The 17,213-nt window shown below is 41.4% G+C and overlaps 1 protein-coding gene across 1 annotated transcript; it reads right to left on the bottom strand.

Annotated features, from left to right (window-relative positions):
• Positions 1-3,397: 3,397 nt before the first annotated feature.
• LOC133456078 (phosphoribosyl pyrophosphate synthase-associated protein 1-like) lies at positions 3,398-16,885 on the bottom strand. The gene is made up of 10 exons (XM_061734641.1): positions 16,217-16,885; positions 14,454-14,506; positions 14,265-14,331; positions 12,666-12,838; positions 10,784-10,899; positions 10,624-10,679; positions 9,199-9,344; positions 7,533-7,603; positions 5,499-5,645; positions 3,398-3,745 (listed from the first exon to the last, which is right to left on the bottom strand). Exons 1-10 carry the CDS (start codon positions 16,378-16,380, stop codon positions 3,587-3,589), a joined length of 1,152 nt encoding a protein of 383 aa, XP_061590625.1. The 5' UTR covers positions 16,381-16,885; the 3' UTR covers positions 3,398-3,586.
• Between the last annotated feature and the right edge of the window lie 328 nt (positions 16,886-17,213).

The following is a 17,213-nucleotide window of genomic DNA, read 5'->3' as shown; positions in this document are numbered from 1 at the left end:
AGGAGCCACCGTCTGACGTCACTACCCAGAATGTAAACAACAATGGCGACCTACGAGTTAAATTATATTTTCAAATTTTATAAAAACAAAGACATCAACAAGGTTTTTTATATCACATTGTTATAATTGATACCAACATTTATCTTTTAAGACCTACATGTCTTAATAGCCAGGGTTCCTTTTAAGGAAGCGGTTTTCAAGAGGAAATTGACTCAGGGCCGACCCCTGGTGGTCTTACAAGGAACTGCACTTCCACAAGTGCTTCAGGAAGGAAAATTGGAACCGCTGCCTAAACTGCTGGTTTTATTAGGGCGGAGTCAGCAACTCAACTCTTCCTCCTACTTTTTTTCTCTCTGTCTGTCCTTCAGCTTTTCGGTGTAAAACCTGACCAGCCGACACCGACTGACATGTTCAACACAGATGGGTTATTATGTTGGAGTTCTTGGTTTGGGAGTCTCATCAGACACAAATTATCTCGATTACAGAAAAAGGTCAATTCTTTCCCAATATTTCCCCTTTAAAAGGGAGACAAATATCCATTTTTGTGTGCTTGAGAAGTCATCTAAGTGCCAGAAGTGCCCATCCATCTATCGCAGGGGTGTCCAAAGTACATGTTTTAGATGTTTCCCTGTTTCTACCTGATTCTAATCATCATTAATTGTCATCAGCTTGACTTTAAGGTTTGCATAATGGCACAGCCAAGTCTGTCAGGGTGCATTAAAGCAGGGAAACATCTGAAACCTGCAGGACACCGGCCCTCGAGGACCGACCTTGGACAACCCTGATCTATCGGGTCCCGGGGGCAGCAGCGTAAACAGACAGGCCCAGACCTCCTCCAGTCCTTCTAGGACACCAGCATGTTCTGAGGACTCCCCAGCGTAGGCTTACCTGCAGACCTCCCCCAGGCTGGACAGTCCTACCCAGAGTCCCTCTGCGATGACTGAACCTCTTACTTTCTGCTCTCACATCACCTGAGGTGTCCACCAAATTAAAAGATCTGACACAAAACATCCGGTCATTTTAGTCTGGGCCTACTTAGATTTTCAAAAAAATATAAATAAAAAGCTGTCATTCAGTGACCGGTGCAGATTTGTAGGGTTTTATGACATCACAGACCCAGATCAGGTGATTATGACCAGAGGTGTCTTCAGTATTCACATTCATTACTCAGGTAGAAGTATAGATACTAGAGTTTAAAAATACTCCTGTAGAAGTTGAAGTATCAACTCAAGTTTTTTACTCAAGTATAAAAGTACTGGTTTCAAAACTACTTAAAGTATAAAAGTAATGTAAGGGGGAAAATAAGCCATTAAGGACAAAAGCCATTGAAAATGAATGAATGAATGTATAATGCAAAGATATTAAAGAAGCATATATGTGTACTATTGAGCATTGACATGTGTTTCAGAGAGCAGGAGATATGATGACTAGTTGTCTATAAGTATTGTAATGGTGCAAAAAGTCAAACTTCAGAGGCATGTTATCATTTATCCTAACCTTTATTGGAATGTACATCCAAGTTTAGTTGCAGGAATCTGAGGGAACGGATGTAAGAACAAAACTGGACAAGAACATCTGAAACAACCACAACCTAATTCACTCTATCCGGATGGAGCAATTTAACTGGATAGTTTTTTTAAAGGCCGAAATGAAATAGAGTAACGAGGCTGTTTTTAAAATGTAAGGAGTAAAAAGTACAGATAATTGCGTGAAAATGTAAGTAGTAAAAGTAAAAAGTCGTCTGAAGAATAATTACTCCAGTGAAGTATAGATACATTTCTACTTAAGTAAGGTAACAAAGTATTTGTACTTCGTTACTTGACACCTCTGATTATGACCCAGTTTCCTTGTTTATCTCTCCTCAGTTTCACATAAAACCAAGTTTGGACATCTAAGAAGAGACTATTGTAAAACTGTAACACCAGTTTTAAAAGTCACCTGGCCTTTGGAACGAGGGGTTGAAGGGAATTTGAGTGTTTTACTCCTCCCCCAAAACCACCTGCTGCCAATGGACAGATGGGGGAGGGGGGGTGTTAGTCAAATAGTCACAGGTCATCTTATTATAAAGGGGTGTAGTACAAGACGTTTCCGTCCGTTTTATCTGGTCTGGACTGACCACCATGCATTAAGTGTACAAGGCAAGCGACCGAACAGGCTCCGGGCCTGAAGGGGGGTGGCAGACGGAGCCGGGCATGAAACCTGCACCTGAGCAACAACTGAACACTCTCCTGCCGAGCCGGTTTGCAGAACGGGTCAGTGTTTACTTCCTGAAACAGAGGTGTGCGGTTCCTCTGCCAGACGTACCTGTGGAAGCTTTAAAGCAGTTGTAGCCATCAGGTCCACACACCCCCAACCCCCCCGCTGCAGTCCGTCAGGCAGATCAGTCAACAAGGTTTCCTGTTTTAACTTTGAGGAAGTGGCCGGGTAAACGTTCGCGGGGCAGTTCCTCTTTCAGTCCACGTTTAAAAACATTCTTCCGCTCTCTTCTCTTGCTCAGTTGCAGGAGAAGAGAGACCCGGCAGCTTCACGGGCCCGGAGGGGAAGGGGGGGCGGATTCGTCAGGCTTTACTCGGCACGGAGGTCTGGGATGAAGAGCCGAGGACTTGGGAGGAATCGAGGAGCATCTTCACGTCCCGGAGCGGCCGGGCCGACCTGGACTCGGGCCTCCGTCCGTCCGGCGCCGGCGCCGGGTTCCCTGCGATGTCTCCGCCCCTGGACTTGGTCAAAGCTCCTCAGCAGATCTAAAATGTCGCTCTGAGGCGTTTAGAACAAGTTCAGGGTCCTGGACGGAAACACGGCAAGAGTAAAACTGGTTTTATGTGTTTGTCTACAGATGTTTGCTGCAGCTGGGGTAATTACTCAGGGGTCATGCTCTGGATCCTAGAGACAACTTCTGTTGTAATAGACACTGTATAAATAACTGAATGGAATTGAAGTGAATTAAAAATAAACTGCACCATTTTTTACATGTAATAACTTAATTTGAGCCATTATTGTTTTAAAATGTGATTAAAATCCTGAATGAAATCAACACTGAGCTTCCAGAGCAGCAGAACTCACGACTGATGAGAGTTTTAATCATTTTAAAAGGTTCATATAAACATGAGTACTAATCACGCCGGTTCTGTTCAGGTCGGAGCTTCACGCCGCCGCTGTAGCGTCACTTCTCTTGATAAAGTTCCCCTGAAGTGAAGGGGGCTCTTTTACCGGGTCCTCCGCGCTTCAGCGGGCCTGCAGCCCGAGCGGCGACTGAAACCGCTACCGAAAGTTTGGCTTCAGGTGTGAAACCGCTCTGGTTCCTGAAACCCGACCGAACCAGCTGCGATCTCGCTTTTCAGTTAGAGAGAAGTAGAAAAGAAAAAATCAGAAGTATTCTTTTAAAATCAGAAGAGCTTTATTTATCACATTCTGCAGCGGCGGACCGATGAGCTGCACGTGATGGATCAGGTGCAGCGTCCTCGGTTCCTGCGGCGATGCTGCCTGATTTACATGGAACATTCAGTCAACGGAGGCTTTGGCTAAACAAACAAACGTGTCGGCGTTGCGACCGCGTCGTGCGCTGGAATGTAAAACGTCCGTCCGGGTTTCAGTCGTCCACGGTGATGTTGCGGAACAGGTAGGCCATGGACTCGCCGTTGTGGATGCGGCGGATTGCCTCCGCCAGCACCATGCTCACGTCCACCGTTTGGATCTTTGGACACTGCAGCTTCTGCACCTCGTGGGGAACCGTGTTCGTCACCACCACCTGCAGGACGGGGGAGACACAGCTGCAGTCAGGCCGTTACAAGCCCGCTCACGTCCCCGCGGAGGCACGCCCACTTTACTGTAGTATCCCACTCTCCTTTTCTAAAAATGCCAAATAAACACTTGAACATGAAAATAAAAAAGGTTTTCAAAAGGTCATCGCTTACTGGAAAATCTGCCAAATTCTTTTCTTTTTTTTAAAAATAGTCCTTATCTAAAAAAAAAACGTCTAAAAATCAGTTATTATGAAGAAAATCTTCAAATTTTAAGTCATCACATTTTAGGTACATCTTAGTTCTCCAAAAACGTATACAGTAATCCCTCACTATAACACGATTCACCTTTCACGTTTCGCTGCTTCACGGATTTGCATCGTGCATCGTGTTCTGCATTCTGATTGGCTAAACAATCTCCCCGCTTATTCACTTCCTGTGTCAATAAAGTTGGTCGCTTAGCAACAATGCTGAGAACGGCCAATGAGCTTCAGCAGCAGCTCAGGAACGGGACTCTTTGATGAATCGTTCATTACAGTCTCAACTATAATCGATGGTGGCATGTCGGTTTACAAGAATCTTTTTGGCCAGAAGAAAAAATAGCGACAACGACCCATAACTATTTTCTTCTCTCAAAAAAAAACACACCTGCACCGCGGCTTTAGAAGAAAAAGACGCTACAGAGCGAGTCAGGATGCAGCGGCATCAGAAGAGCAGTGAAATACCTGCGAGTCACAATTTGTCCTACTGTAGTTATTACCATTCAAATCCAATTACTCGGGTCGCGGCGGGACTGATCTCCGCCATTTGAAGCCTTGTATAATAATTGTAAAAAAAAAAAGAAAAAAAAGGTTGCTACTTAGCGCATTTCACTTATCACAGGTTCTTTTTGGAACAAGGGATTACTGTATTACAAGTGACTAAACGATCGTGGGTGGAAGGCATTTAAACTTTAACGAATAAAGCCTATAAAAACCTGACCCCACTTTGCCCTTCAAGGGTGTACTCAACTTTTTTATTTTATTTTTTTTTAAATAATCCCGACTACAAGAGAGTATGAAAGCCGCGTGATGGGCAAATAAAAACACAATGCAGAGATGTCCATCCCTCAAAAAAAAAAAAAAAAAAAAAAAAAAAAAAAAAAAAAAAAAATCATATTAACATACTGCAGGTTGAAATGAATAATATCAGCTCATAATGAATCTGACGGCAGCACGGCGTCTCAAACGAGTCGGGACGTGAGGGAGGCTGAAGGGAAGTAATTAGGTGATAAAAGCTGTATAAAAGCTGAATATCAGGGAAGCAGAGTCATTCAGAGGTGATGATGTTTAGAAATCCTGAAACCGTCACGGTGATGCTCCTCATTCCTCTGAAAGTTAAAGTTATACTCGTTTATGACCCGTTTCCTTCGTCAAACAAGACAACATTCCTCTAAAAACTGCATCAACTGAGTTCTCTGAAGACGACGGGATGCTACTAACTTTTGAGCCGTGCTGCCGGCATCAACTCGTTCTCACGTTTCGTTTAAGGTGTTTTAAATCCTCCTTTGTGAAGAAAATGATCAAAGCACTTTGTTTTTATTTAGTTTCTCTAAGCTTTTCATCTCTTTCAGGACCGAGGACATGCGTGAAAACAGAGTCATGAAAGTCAAAGTTCAACTTCTCTTTTTTCAAACGGCTTATTTTATTTTACATATTCCAGATCCATTTCTGTGCCGTTGTTCAGCGCCAGTGAAGCAGAACCGACGCGTGAGGGCTTTACCTCGTCGATGGCGGACTCCTCTATCAGCCTCGGGGCGTCGGCCGACAGCAGGCCGTGCGTGGCCATGACGTAGATCTTGTAGGCGCCGCGCTCCTTCAGGATCTCCGCCGCCGCCACAAAGTCCTCCACGTCGTCTATGATGTCGTCCTGGGAGACGGAAGGCAAGGAAAGTTTATTTGTACAGCATAATTCAACACAAGGTAATTCAAAGTGCTTTACAACAACATTAAAAGCGGCAAGACATAATTAAACAGTAAATAAAATAATAAAAAGCACAAGTTGTTAAAAAGTAAGGGCAGTAAAGTACAGCAGGTTCATCTCATTATTAAAATGGCAAGAATTAAATTTCTGTACAGTCAAAACGTACAAAGACCAGGTCAAATACAGTATTACAAAAGTAATCTGTGCCAATTTGACAATTCTACGTAACAATGCCGGCATTCAGGGCTTATCCATCACTAGTGTAACTTTGCGCGGTTTTCAAAAATCATGAGTATTTAATTTAAGAGTACGCTTAAATAAAGAATAAAATGATAAGAAAAGGAGGTAAAATAATAAAAAGCACATGTTAAAAAGTAAGGGCAGTAGAGTACAGCAGGTAAGTATTTAATTTAAGAGTAGCTTCAGTAAACAGTAATATTTTTATCCTGATTTAAAGGAGCTGACAGTTGGAGCAGACCTCAGGTCTACAGGAAGTTTGTTCCACCGGTGAGGAGCAGAATAACTGAACGCTGCCTCACCTTGCTTGTTTCTGGTTCTCGGTAAAGGGATGGGTGTGCAGTTGTGAGAGAGAGGAACAACAAACGTGTGGCATACCACATCGTTGACATACAGGAACGGTGTGAAGTGCATCCCCTTGGTTTCATAGCTTGTAGCATCTTTTAGTAACAACAACCTGAATGTAACCCCTGCCTGTGTGCCTGTCTCTTCCAGACCTGCAGATACTCTTTCACTCGTTCATTACTTTTTTTTTTACTATATCGTACATATCTTCCATACTGTATATATCCTTTCATAGTTTGACACAGTTTACAAAACTGCTGCTCACTTTGCACACACTGTACTTCATTATTTTATACCACTGTACATTCCGCACTTCTGGTTAGATATTAACTGCATTTCGTTGTCTCAGTACATGTCTCTGTGCAATGACAATGAAGTTTAATTTAATGGTCCCACTGCAGCGTTGAAATGATACCAAGGTCGGATCTGCTCGGCTGCAGCCCTGTGATGATTTTATCTTTCAGTCTCTCGGCTGCAGGTTCACCGCCGTGTTTGGGACCACCGTTCTGTTGCAGGACCCAGTTTTTCCCACCAGATATTTTCACATTTGCCTCCTCTCTAAGCCCCCACCCCACCTACACAGGACAACCTCACTCACTCAGGATCTATCTGCCATACTGCTTTGAAACACACATTACATACGGACTAACTACAACGCTATTACATCACATTTTTGTATCTGCACCATGTAAATATATTTATCTCTTTATGTAAACTGTAAATATGCCATATTCACCACTGTGCTACATGCTTTGAAATTTAATTTCCTATGCAAATCCAAAATGACTAATAAAGTTTGTCTAAGTCTAAGTCTTGATATCATACATGATACGTGAGGCGAACCCCCCCCTGCTGGACTGAGAGGCGTTAAATGTGAGGCCAGGACCTTCACCGTGTATCCACTTTTACACGAGGAGAATATAAGCGGGTCAATTCATCCTAAAAAAATACAGTTTTTAAGGTTAGAAATGACTCATTTTGTGGTTCAAAGTCAGGAAACAAACAAAACTTCTATTTGCATGTTTATTTTTATGCTGATTTGCACTGGAACTGCAAAAAACGATGAACAGCTGTTGCATCTGCATCGTCTTACTTCTGAGCAGACAAGAGCTGAGAGGAAATATCAAATATATTCATGCTTACATTTACGGTAATACATTTCATTTTATTTCTTCTCAGCTCTTTTCTGTCCCCTCACATTTCCCCACTTCAGAGCGGAAATCAAAGAACAAAACAAAAGCTGGTTCTTACAATGATGATGGCGATTCTTCCTCCCACGTCTCCGACGACGGTGATCGGTGGCTTCTCCTTCGCCATCATCACTGGCAGACGGGAAAGAAACGTTACCTTCAGGACGTCAATTATTGTAATCTCAAATCAGGAGCAGTTTATACAGATTCGGTTAAAACACCATGCCAACATCACGCTCTGACCCGAAAACCTTCCGGCCACCACAGAACCGCTCAAGGAGGCTGAGTTTGGTTAAAGAAAACAACCAATTTTGTGCTTCCACTAAATCCAGATCAGATTTTTGTGCTGTAAATGTGCGACTTCTTCTGGTAGACGGACCTGTGAGTGCAGAACCGAGTCTCTGAGTCCATTAAGACCTGACGCATCGTTGAGGTTCTTTGAGCGGCCTCAGGTCTCCGTGGGTCAAGAGTGGCACGCAGGAATCAACGTTTACATGGACGACAAAGATCCGATAACGATCAGATTAAGGAGACGTCTAGACTCGATGGTGAAATCAGAAGTGACTGGTGCGTCTAGCTGACGCTACGTTAGCACAACCGGCCGATTGTTTCGGTAAGTTTGATGTCATGACGAATACGACAAGGAAGTGATAACAGCTAGCCATTGGCTGACCTGACTGTCAATCATATTAGAAAAACATGTATTGCTTTATAGAAACGCTCCTAATAGAAAAAAAAGATTCATCCCCCTCGGAGTTGTCACGTATGTAAAGCAAAACAATCGAGAAGAAAGAAAGAAAGAAAGAAAGAAAGAAAGAAAGAAAGAGACGGAAAGAATTTGGAGCGTTAGTCCAGGAAATGAGGCGTGTCTGGCGTTTACCGTGTGTGTGTGTGTGTGTGTGTGTGATGGGGGTGTATAGTTTGGTTATTTAAATAAAAAAATCTTAATAAAAAAAAAAGCAACCACGATATAAACCTAAAAATGAAACTCTGAAGAACAAAACATTTGATTTCTGAAGTAAAAACATTTGTGAATCTCAACTTGAACACTCTCAACATGAAAATAGCACCACTATATACCCCTTTTTGCATTATTCGTATTACTATTTTTATATAACATAATGCAATGACAGTTTCTCTTTGTTTTATTTTTATATATTCCTTTTCTTATTTGTGTTTTATCATCCACCGGATGCCATATTGTGTGAATGATACACACTGCACAGGATAGGCTATAATAAGCCCTTGGCTTCAGCCTACTCCTTTTTCAGACATTTCGATTTACCTTTTATTTTATTTGTGAAATGAACATGTAAATGTCTCAATGTATTCTATCGGAAATAAACCATTCATTCATTCATTCATTTTGAAATTTCGTGTCCTCTAAGAGCGATAAAAAGAAAAACATGAAGTTGATGAAATTGATGATGTCCCTCAGGACTTACCGTTGAGGAAACGACATGATAAAACCGACATGAAAAACCTTTCTAACTGGAGGGGAGGAGTCAGAGACGGTTCAACAAATGAAAATGAGCCGAGGAGGTGAAGTGAATCAGGCGCCTGATGACGAACCCCGAGGCCTCGCCGGGCTCGGGGTGCGGTCTCCACGTGACCTACCTGAACCGAACCCGACACCGTACCAGAACACAGGTCAGGTGACAGCTCGGGTCGAGGCGGAACTGGCTGCAGGGTAAAACGCGGCTGTAAAACGCGGCGTGTCGACTCACCGGGCAGCTCCAGGCCGGTGTGTCCCGCGCTGGGCCGGGTCAGCGGGGGGGACTGCCGGCCGTCCGCCATGTCGGACTCGGAGTGGTTTGCCTCCCCGTGTATCACCACCAGTCCCAGCCGCAGCCTCTCAGCGTACGCCTGAGCTCTGACACAAGAAAAGAGAGTAAAAAAAAATACCCACAATGCTCGGCGTTCAGTAAATCCTCAGTAGAAATCTTTGTTTGTTACAGTTCAGAAGCAACGTTGCAGAATTATACGATATGCAATGTCATTAGAGGCCATAAAGACACGCTAGTAACATTTTAGAAAGGAAAAATCCAAACGTCCTCTGATCAGACGGTTTGATTAGTGATCGATTCGTCACCATGTGATCAGTTTGGGTTTAAAGGCGGGTCACACTTGTAACTTCAGGGTCACAAACGCCGTTAATCCTCGAGTCGAGTTCGTTCACGCAGATTTCTGTTTGTTTCTAGTTTCTGATCATTTTGAAGTCACTTATATTTTGTTTTGTTTTTTTAAATCTACTTAAAATGTCACAAACTTCTGTCCGCCACACGTGCACGAACATGAGTACCCAGCAAACCCACATCCAAGCATGGTTACAAACTCTGAAATCATTTGCCGACTAATCCGATCTCCCAGATACATCCACACAGGGTTCCCACTATTTCCCTGAAATTATTTTCCAGGAACTAGTTTTACTGGAAATTAATGAGGTTAGATCATTAATCTCTCTAATTTCTTATCTTATCATCTATCTGTGCACAAACACAGTAAAGTTTTTCCCCACTTACTTTCTATTGTCAGACAATAAAACAAGTTTGAAATACTGGATAAAGCGCAGCTTGAATATCACCTGTTATCTGTAATCAGCTCTGCTGAAATCAGAGTAAAGGCCACGCCCACTTCAGCTCTGCCTGTCACTCAACACGGGAGAGGGAGGAGCTTGTGGCCGCGGGAGAGAAAAACCTCACAACTAACGACACTTTTCAACTTTCAGCCGCTAGTTTTGTCTCTAAAAAGCATTTAGTACGTAACCGGGTCTGAAAAGTCAGTTAATCCAGCTACATTCAACTGGAAGCTCTGGGTTGGAGAACCGCTCTGAGCAGAAGAGGAGATCTGATTGGCTGGTAGCATCACATGGTGCCTTAATGTTTCCCTGATCAGGTGACCACAGATGTACATACGCAGAACTTTAAACCCATTTACTTTCACTAACAAGGCAGGGGGAGGATCAGTTTCCAGAACAACTTAACCGTTTCCAGGACATTTTACCTTTTTTTTTTAAATCATTTTCCAGGAAGTGTGGGAACCCTGTCGCAGTACAGATGTCACAATACTAATAGTACATGCAGCCGGGGGGGAAAGATGCACATTTAATTCTGAATCCTCCAAAGTTAGTCAGGTTTCAGTTTGCTCATTACCTTTTAGCAGCCGAAGGTGACTTTGCAACAATGACAGCATTCCTGTAGTCCGGGATCTGAGGAGAAAACGACAACAAAAACCTGTGGGTTACTCAGGTAATTCAGTATATTAGATCTACAGCAGGTGTCCTGCTGGGAGGGTTACGGGGCGCTGCCTCACCTCCTCCTGGATGTACTGGATGAGGAACGGAGATGCTCTCAGGTTGTCGACGGGGAAGCTGAAGAAGCCCTGGATCTCCTTCTGGTGAAGGTCCATGGTGATGATGTGAGTCAGACCTGCAACATCGGACACATCAGACCCGTGCACGAGCGTTAAAACAACAAAATAAAGAGCACCGAGATACTCAATAAAAAAAGAAAGAATGACAGAAATGAATGATTCTGGCTTAAAAACGTAATGTTGTTAACCCTTTATGAGCTACCATAGAACAAGTCCACCTAAGCATATTTTTACATTTCTGCATGCTATACTGCCATTTTATGGAGTATTTTTATTTGCTATGCATCAAAACAACCCATATAAGCCCATCTTCAATAATATGTACAGTATGTTACAAGTCCATACTAAATAAATAAATTGCTAAAAAGTGCAAATAATTACCAAAAATATGTAAATCGTTTTTTAATTTCACACATATTTTTCTAAATCCCTCAAAACTGTCAATGGAAAAAAGTAACACAGAAGGCTTTCAAACACCAGGAAATGTATCTGGAATGAAGTCATACTTTAGTTTTTGAGATATATCATTTTATATATCGCGTTTAGATATCATGTCTTCATCATAATATGTGTGTGTGTGTGGGCTTGTATAGTGAGTGTGTAGTGTGTGTATGGTGTGTGTGTCGCGAGTAATCTTTAGTGAAAATCTCTGATAAAAAGCACGAACAAGAGCGCAAATTCAAACAGACTTGTTTCCGGACTAAACTGGACCCAACAGGACCAAGACCCGACTGCTGGGAATGACGTCACCTCCCTTTTCACATGTAAAAATCCAACTTGATGACACACTGACAACGTGATGATGTACGGTTCAACGTACGTCAACGTAGGACGAGCTGTGAACTAGGGCTGGGCGATATATCGAGATTTTAATATATATCGATATATTTTCAAACGCGATATGGTACGAGACAATATCGTTTATATCGATTAAAAAAAAAATAAAAAAAAAAAAATTCTTTTTTTTTTTTTTTTATTTTATATAGCTTATTTTGTGACAAATTGACTTGAATGTTTTATTTGAGATTTGCACAAATGTTTTGTTATTTGCTGTCAACCTCAGTGGAAAAGTCTGCCTGTTACTGTCTACATTGTATTAATTGTACAGTGTATTTTAATTTAATTGTTATGCAGGAAAGGGATATTTGTTTTATTTTATTCAAGAAGCATTTTTATTCTATATATGCAGGCAGTTTATTTTTATTTCATTTGTTTTATACATTTTGATATTGTGCAGATCTCTGTTAATAAATGTACCCGTGTGACATTTGGCACGAGGCTTTGTATTAAAACTGACTGTTTTTATAAGGGTTTGCCTCAGAAAAAAATGAAGCTAACAGAGATGCTATGCTATAATGCTTTGGGGGAAACCCCAATTATGGCACAGAAAAAATATCGAGATACATATCGAGTATCGCCATTTAGCTAGAAAATATCGAGATATGACTTTTGGTCCATATCGCCCAGCCCTACTGTGAACACATACCGGATCTATAAATAACCTGCAATGTCAATTATGAAGATTTCTGCAATTTTACTGGATTATTATGTGATTTTTCCAAACGATTTGTTGGATTAAAACTCTGGGACACTAAATGCAGGATATGTAAGTGAAACTCTTCCTGTTTAACATGGAAAAAGAATTATTGCTCTGTTTTATTTGGGTATAATTGTACATTTTGAAAATCAATATGCAAACGGTAGCGCCGGCGCTCCAGACGGTCATAAAGGGTTAAATAAACTGATGTTTAGACCCCAAAAGCTGGAATAGAAGCCAAAGGTTGTGGTTTAAGCGGCCCGGCGGTCCTGCGGTGCGTCTTACCGGCCTTCGCCAGCATGGAGGCGAGCAGCTTGCAGACGACGGAGCCCCTCTTCCTCATCTTGCACTGCTTGCTGTAGGGGAAGTAGGGGATGACTCCGATGATGTTCTTGGCGCAGGACGTCTTCAGGGCGTAGGACATGACCAGCAGCTCCATGATGGCCGTGTTCACGTCTCTGAGTAACGGGACAATAAAAAATAAAAAACTATGTTTGAGTGCACAGGAAATCAATCTGTGACCAGACTCATTCTGTCTGATGAAGACAGGCTTAGTTTTTCCTTTTTACCCATCTCACCCTGTTCACTCCCTGTTCAACCCCCCACCCCCCCATCAGGTCGCAGGTTCAGGTCCATCAGAACCAAAACCACCAGGCACTTCACCAGTTTTTTCCCCCAGGCCACAAACCTCTTAAATAAAGGCATCTCAGCACCCCACTTCTAAAGACACTCAAAGAACACTTTATTATAATTATTAATAAGTCTTTGTACATATTACATACAGGACTGTCTCAGAAAATTAGAATATTGTGATTTTCTGTAATGCAATTACAAAAATGTCATACATTCTGGATTCATTACAAATCAACTGAAATATTGCAAGCCTTTTATTATTTTAATATTGCTGATCATGGCTTACAGCTTAAGAAAACTCAAATATCCCCACTCAAAAAATTATAATATTCTGGGAATGTTAATCTTAAACTGTAAGCCACAATCAGCAGTATTAAAATAATAAATGGCTTGCAATATTTCAGTTGATTTGTAATGAATCCAAAATGTATGAATTTTTTTTTTTTTTTTTTTTTTTTTTTTTTTTTTAAATTGCATTACAGAAAATAAAGAACTTTATCACAATATTCTAATTTTCTGAGACAGTCCTGTACATATTATATATTTCTTACTTACTTATTATATTTTTATTTCAAATTTGTCATTTTATTTTTTACCAGGTTAAATTCCTGTGTACATTGTACATTTAGCAAAATAAAGTGATTTCTGATTCAGATTTATCACTTTCACCTGAACAACGATCCACTTTTCTCCACACATTCACCCCTACCACCAACATTTACTCGCAGACACGTCCACTTTATCGTGGAGCAAGATAAATTATGAAGCAGAATTCTGGCTGCGGCATATTTGCACAACCGTTCAGATCAGCTGTGCGGAGTACCGTGTTGAGGGGAATCACCATCTCCTCCTCACAAACACGGCTCCACTTGCTCCTCTTCATCATCATCCTCTTTGCTTCGTGTCAGGGGTTCAAAGATGGCAAGCTGGTCGCCGTGGTAACAACGGTCTGGACTGCACAAATCGACCACGGAGGACTAGGTAAACCCTCGTGACGAAATGTCAAACAGACGTCGGTGTGTCAAACAAAGTTCAGTACTATTGTCGTACTTTTCCTCCTTACGTAATATGTGGGGACTTTTTCATACAGCTGGATATATTTTTGAGACCTTTATAAAGATATCATCTTGCTCTCCGCCCCCCAAAGCTCCTGCCAGCATCAGTCGGGCTGATCCTTATGATCTTTAGTCTCGTTTATCTAGTTTAAAGCCAAAAAGGCTGCAACACGTGACGTTTATCCCCTCGTCTCACCTGGGAATGGTCTGGATGATAAAGACATCTTGTCCACGGACAGATTCTTTCAGGTCCACTCGAGTTTCTGCAAGAGACCCGAGGGGGAAATAAATACAATAAAAAGTCAAGAGAACTGACAAACTGTGGTTCGAGCTGCACAGATTTCCAAGAGGCGGCCAGTTATCCCGACCTACTGCTTTGCTTTACCTGAGTTTGACTCCTGATGAACCACCGACTTGCCGAGCTCCACGCCCAGACGTCTGGGGAAGATAGAAAGATATAGATGTGAAAAACACCTTTAAATGCTTTTTTAAACGTTTTTATGATCGGCATCATTGGGACAGGTGAACCACCTGTCATAACGGTATTAAATTAAAAGGGTGTTAAATTACCTATGACGAAAGGATGCATTCAAGAGAGAAAAGTTAATATAAAAAATGTATTCAAACTGTCTATTTTTGTTTTTTTTTTCATGTTTTTATGATGAATTTACAGCATTTTCACAAATCATCATCTGAAACGTGACAAGAGGATCAAAGATTTCCAGACTGGAAATTCACTAAATCTACTTGTTTTCAGGAAGAACCTCTCCTCTGAATCACTGGACTGTGTCATCCTGCAATAATTACAGGCCTCTGGAGGGTGTAAAGCTACTCTGGAGGTCGCAGAGATTCAAATTAGACCGCCGAATGTGTCTAGTTTAACGCAGTAAGTTCACAGACGTATTTAAAAACAATAATAAATCTAAACCTGTAAAAATGTTGCAGCCTGGAGTGAAAAAGAGACAGTAAGTAAACATCCACTTCAATGTTATTGCAGTTATTGAAACCTTTGCTCCACAGGAAAACTCGACTCAGCAGCCACTTGTCCGTTTAACCTCCCCGTTAATGTTCTGCAACGCCGCCAAACCGTAAACCTGGTGACAACTAAGCTGCTCGTGTAGGCGGTTCAACTTCTGCAATCTGCATTTTATATATGTATCTAACGAAACACGCTGAAATCACTCCTCTGCACCCGGGGAGCAGTTGGGGGTTTAAGGGCCTTGTTCAGGGGCCCATAGTCGTTGTCAGCTGAAGACTTATTGGGTTAGTTCAAAACTGTGTTCTTTTTTCTATACAAACCAAAAAAAAACAATAAATATCAAACCATCAGTTGGTTAAAAATGAGATTTTACAGCGGTTTCACAATCATAACTCCAAAATGTTGTTTCGGACACAGAGTAATTTGCAAATATACAAAGAATAAAGTAATTTGCAAATCTCATGAACCCATATTTTTTATACATAATCAAAACATTGACATTTTACCATTTCATTAAAAAGATTATCTCATACTGAATTTGATAGCAGAAGCAAAAACATTGGGACATCTACAGGTTTTATGTGTAACATATCCTCTCCTATCAACATCTTTTCAGGGAAGGCTTTGCATCTTTCAGCAAGGCGATGCTAAACCTATATTATATCAATTATAAAAGTATGGCTTCTTAGTAGAAAGGTCTGTGAGCTGCAGAACTGTTGAATCAAGGTTGAATCCTACTTGCTGCAGGTTCACTGGCTTAGTCCAACATTTTTGTGTTTACATTCTTACCTAATCAGCTGTAAACTAAACATGCAACAAAGCAGTTGCAGTAAGTGCACAAGTGCAAAAGTACTGACATTTTACCGGTAAATTTCATGCTTCCTTTCACAATAACCTTACAAAATATACTTTGCATCTTAACCTGTCATCAACACACACTCATGTAGACCAGTGATATAAGTGACCCCTTATTTTCCTGTTTGTTTTTGTTACATAGTTTAAATGCAGTGTATTCACAACACCAGCTACTCTTAGCCTCGGGTCAGCAAAAACTCATGGAAACTAAAATAAAAAAAATCACATGATTATACTGTGGCTCACATCAGCATTATTTATGTAGAAATAAAACCCAAAACATGGTAGAAAATTGTTTTTGCAGCTGTACTTACTCAGTTATCTTCTTGGCCAGCTCGGTGCAGGCGGTGGTGGAGTTTGCAGAGAAAACACGGTAGCCACTTCTTGAGATGTTCATGTTTGGGTAACCATAAGACAACTTTGTGGCTTGAGAGTAAGAAACCAAAGACTTGTGACTCCCAAAACGCTTTATGGGCATGTTGCTGGGGAATCTGTGGGGGATGTGGTCAATTATACCACTGAATTGTCAAAAGGTCCTTCGCGGATAAAATGATCGGAGGTTTGAGCAGTGCAACTTAAAATTAAATCTATTATAGGTTTAGAAAAACACCATAATAATGTTGGGAAAATGCTAGAATCTTACTCAGTTTACAAACTAACGACACTTTGGGCACATGGTCCACATGACACGTGAACGCACCGCGCGTGTGTCGGTTATTTAAAATCTACGAGAAACAGTGGAAATTCCCGCACGACCTTAAATCCACCGGCAGCTGGAAAACAGAGCTAAAACAGAGTCAAGACTCTTTAAGATGTCCAGAAGATGCCCTTCGTGTTGTCTTTTTGGCATAAAGATAAATAAAAATGAACCACAGGTAAAACTCAGAGACGTTACAACCAAATAAAGCCGAAACACAAACTATAGACAGTAAAATCTTCGCAGCATCGCAGCTAAGAAGAAAACCACGAGCACGCTTTCATTGGATGGATAATGGGCGAGACTGACATTCGAGCGGACCAATCAGAGCGCGGGTTGAAAAACAGAGGCGGGGCAATGTGCAAATCCCACCAATCAGAGCGCGTTCTTCGTCTGACTCATAATTAAAGGGAAACAGACACAAATGGACCAATCCCGAAGCACGCTCATAAACAAAACTCCAATCCTGGTCAAAGGTTTTGGCAGTGCTTTGCAAACTTTACAGATTTCTTTCCCCAAATCATGTTTTTCACTTTTTTGTGGTATAATGAAGATTATTTTGGAGAATTAAACAATTTTATAAGCTTTTCTATTGATGAATGGATCTGATTCAT

Source organism: Cololabis saira, chromosome 1 (genome assembly GCF_033807715.1).
Source record: "Cololabis saira isolate AMF1-May2022 chromosome 1, fColSai1.1, whole genome shotgun sequence".
Classification (NCBI taxonomy): Eukaryota; Metazoa; Chordata; class Actinopteri; order Beloniformes; family Belonidae; genus Cololabis; species Cololabis saira.
The sequence above is the reverse complement of the archived record's forward strand: the minus strand, read 5'-3'. Positions and strand labels throughout refer to the sequence as shown.

Bases quoted from the DNA above. Each gene is read 5' to 3' on its own strand.
- LOC133456078 (XM_061734641.1), bottom strand. From the start codon at position 16,380: ATGCCCATAAAGCGTTTTGGGAGTCACAAGTCTTTGGTTTCTTACTCT. The intron at 14,507-16,216 runs GTAAGTACAGCT...TATCTTCCCCAG, and splicing joins CTGGCCAAGAAGATAACTGA to ACGTCTGGGCGTGGAGCTCG. The intron at 14,332-14,453 runs GTAAAGCAAAGC...GGTCTCTTGCAG, and splicing joins TCATCAGGAGTCAAACTCAG to AAACTCGAGTGGACCTGAAA.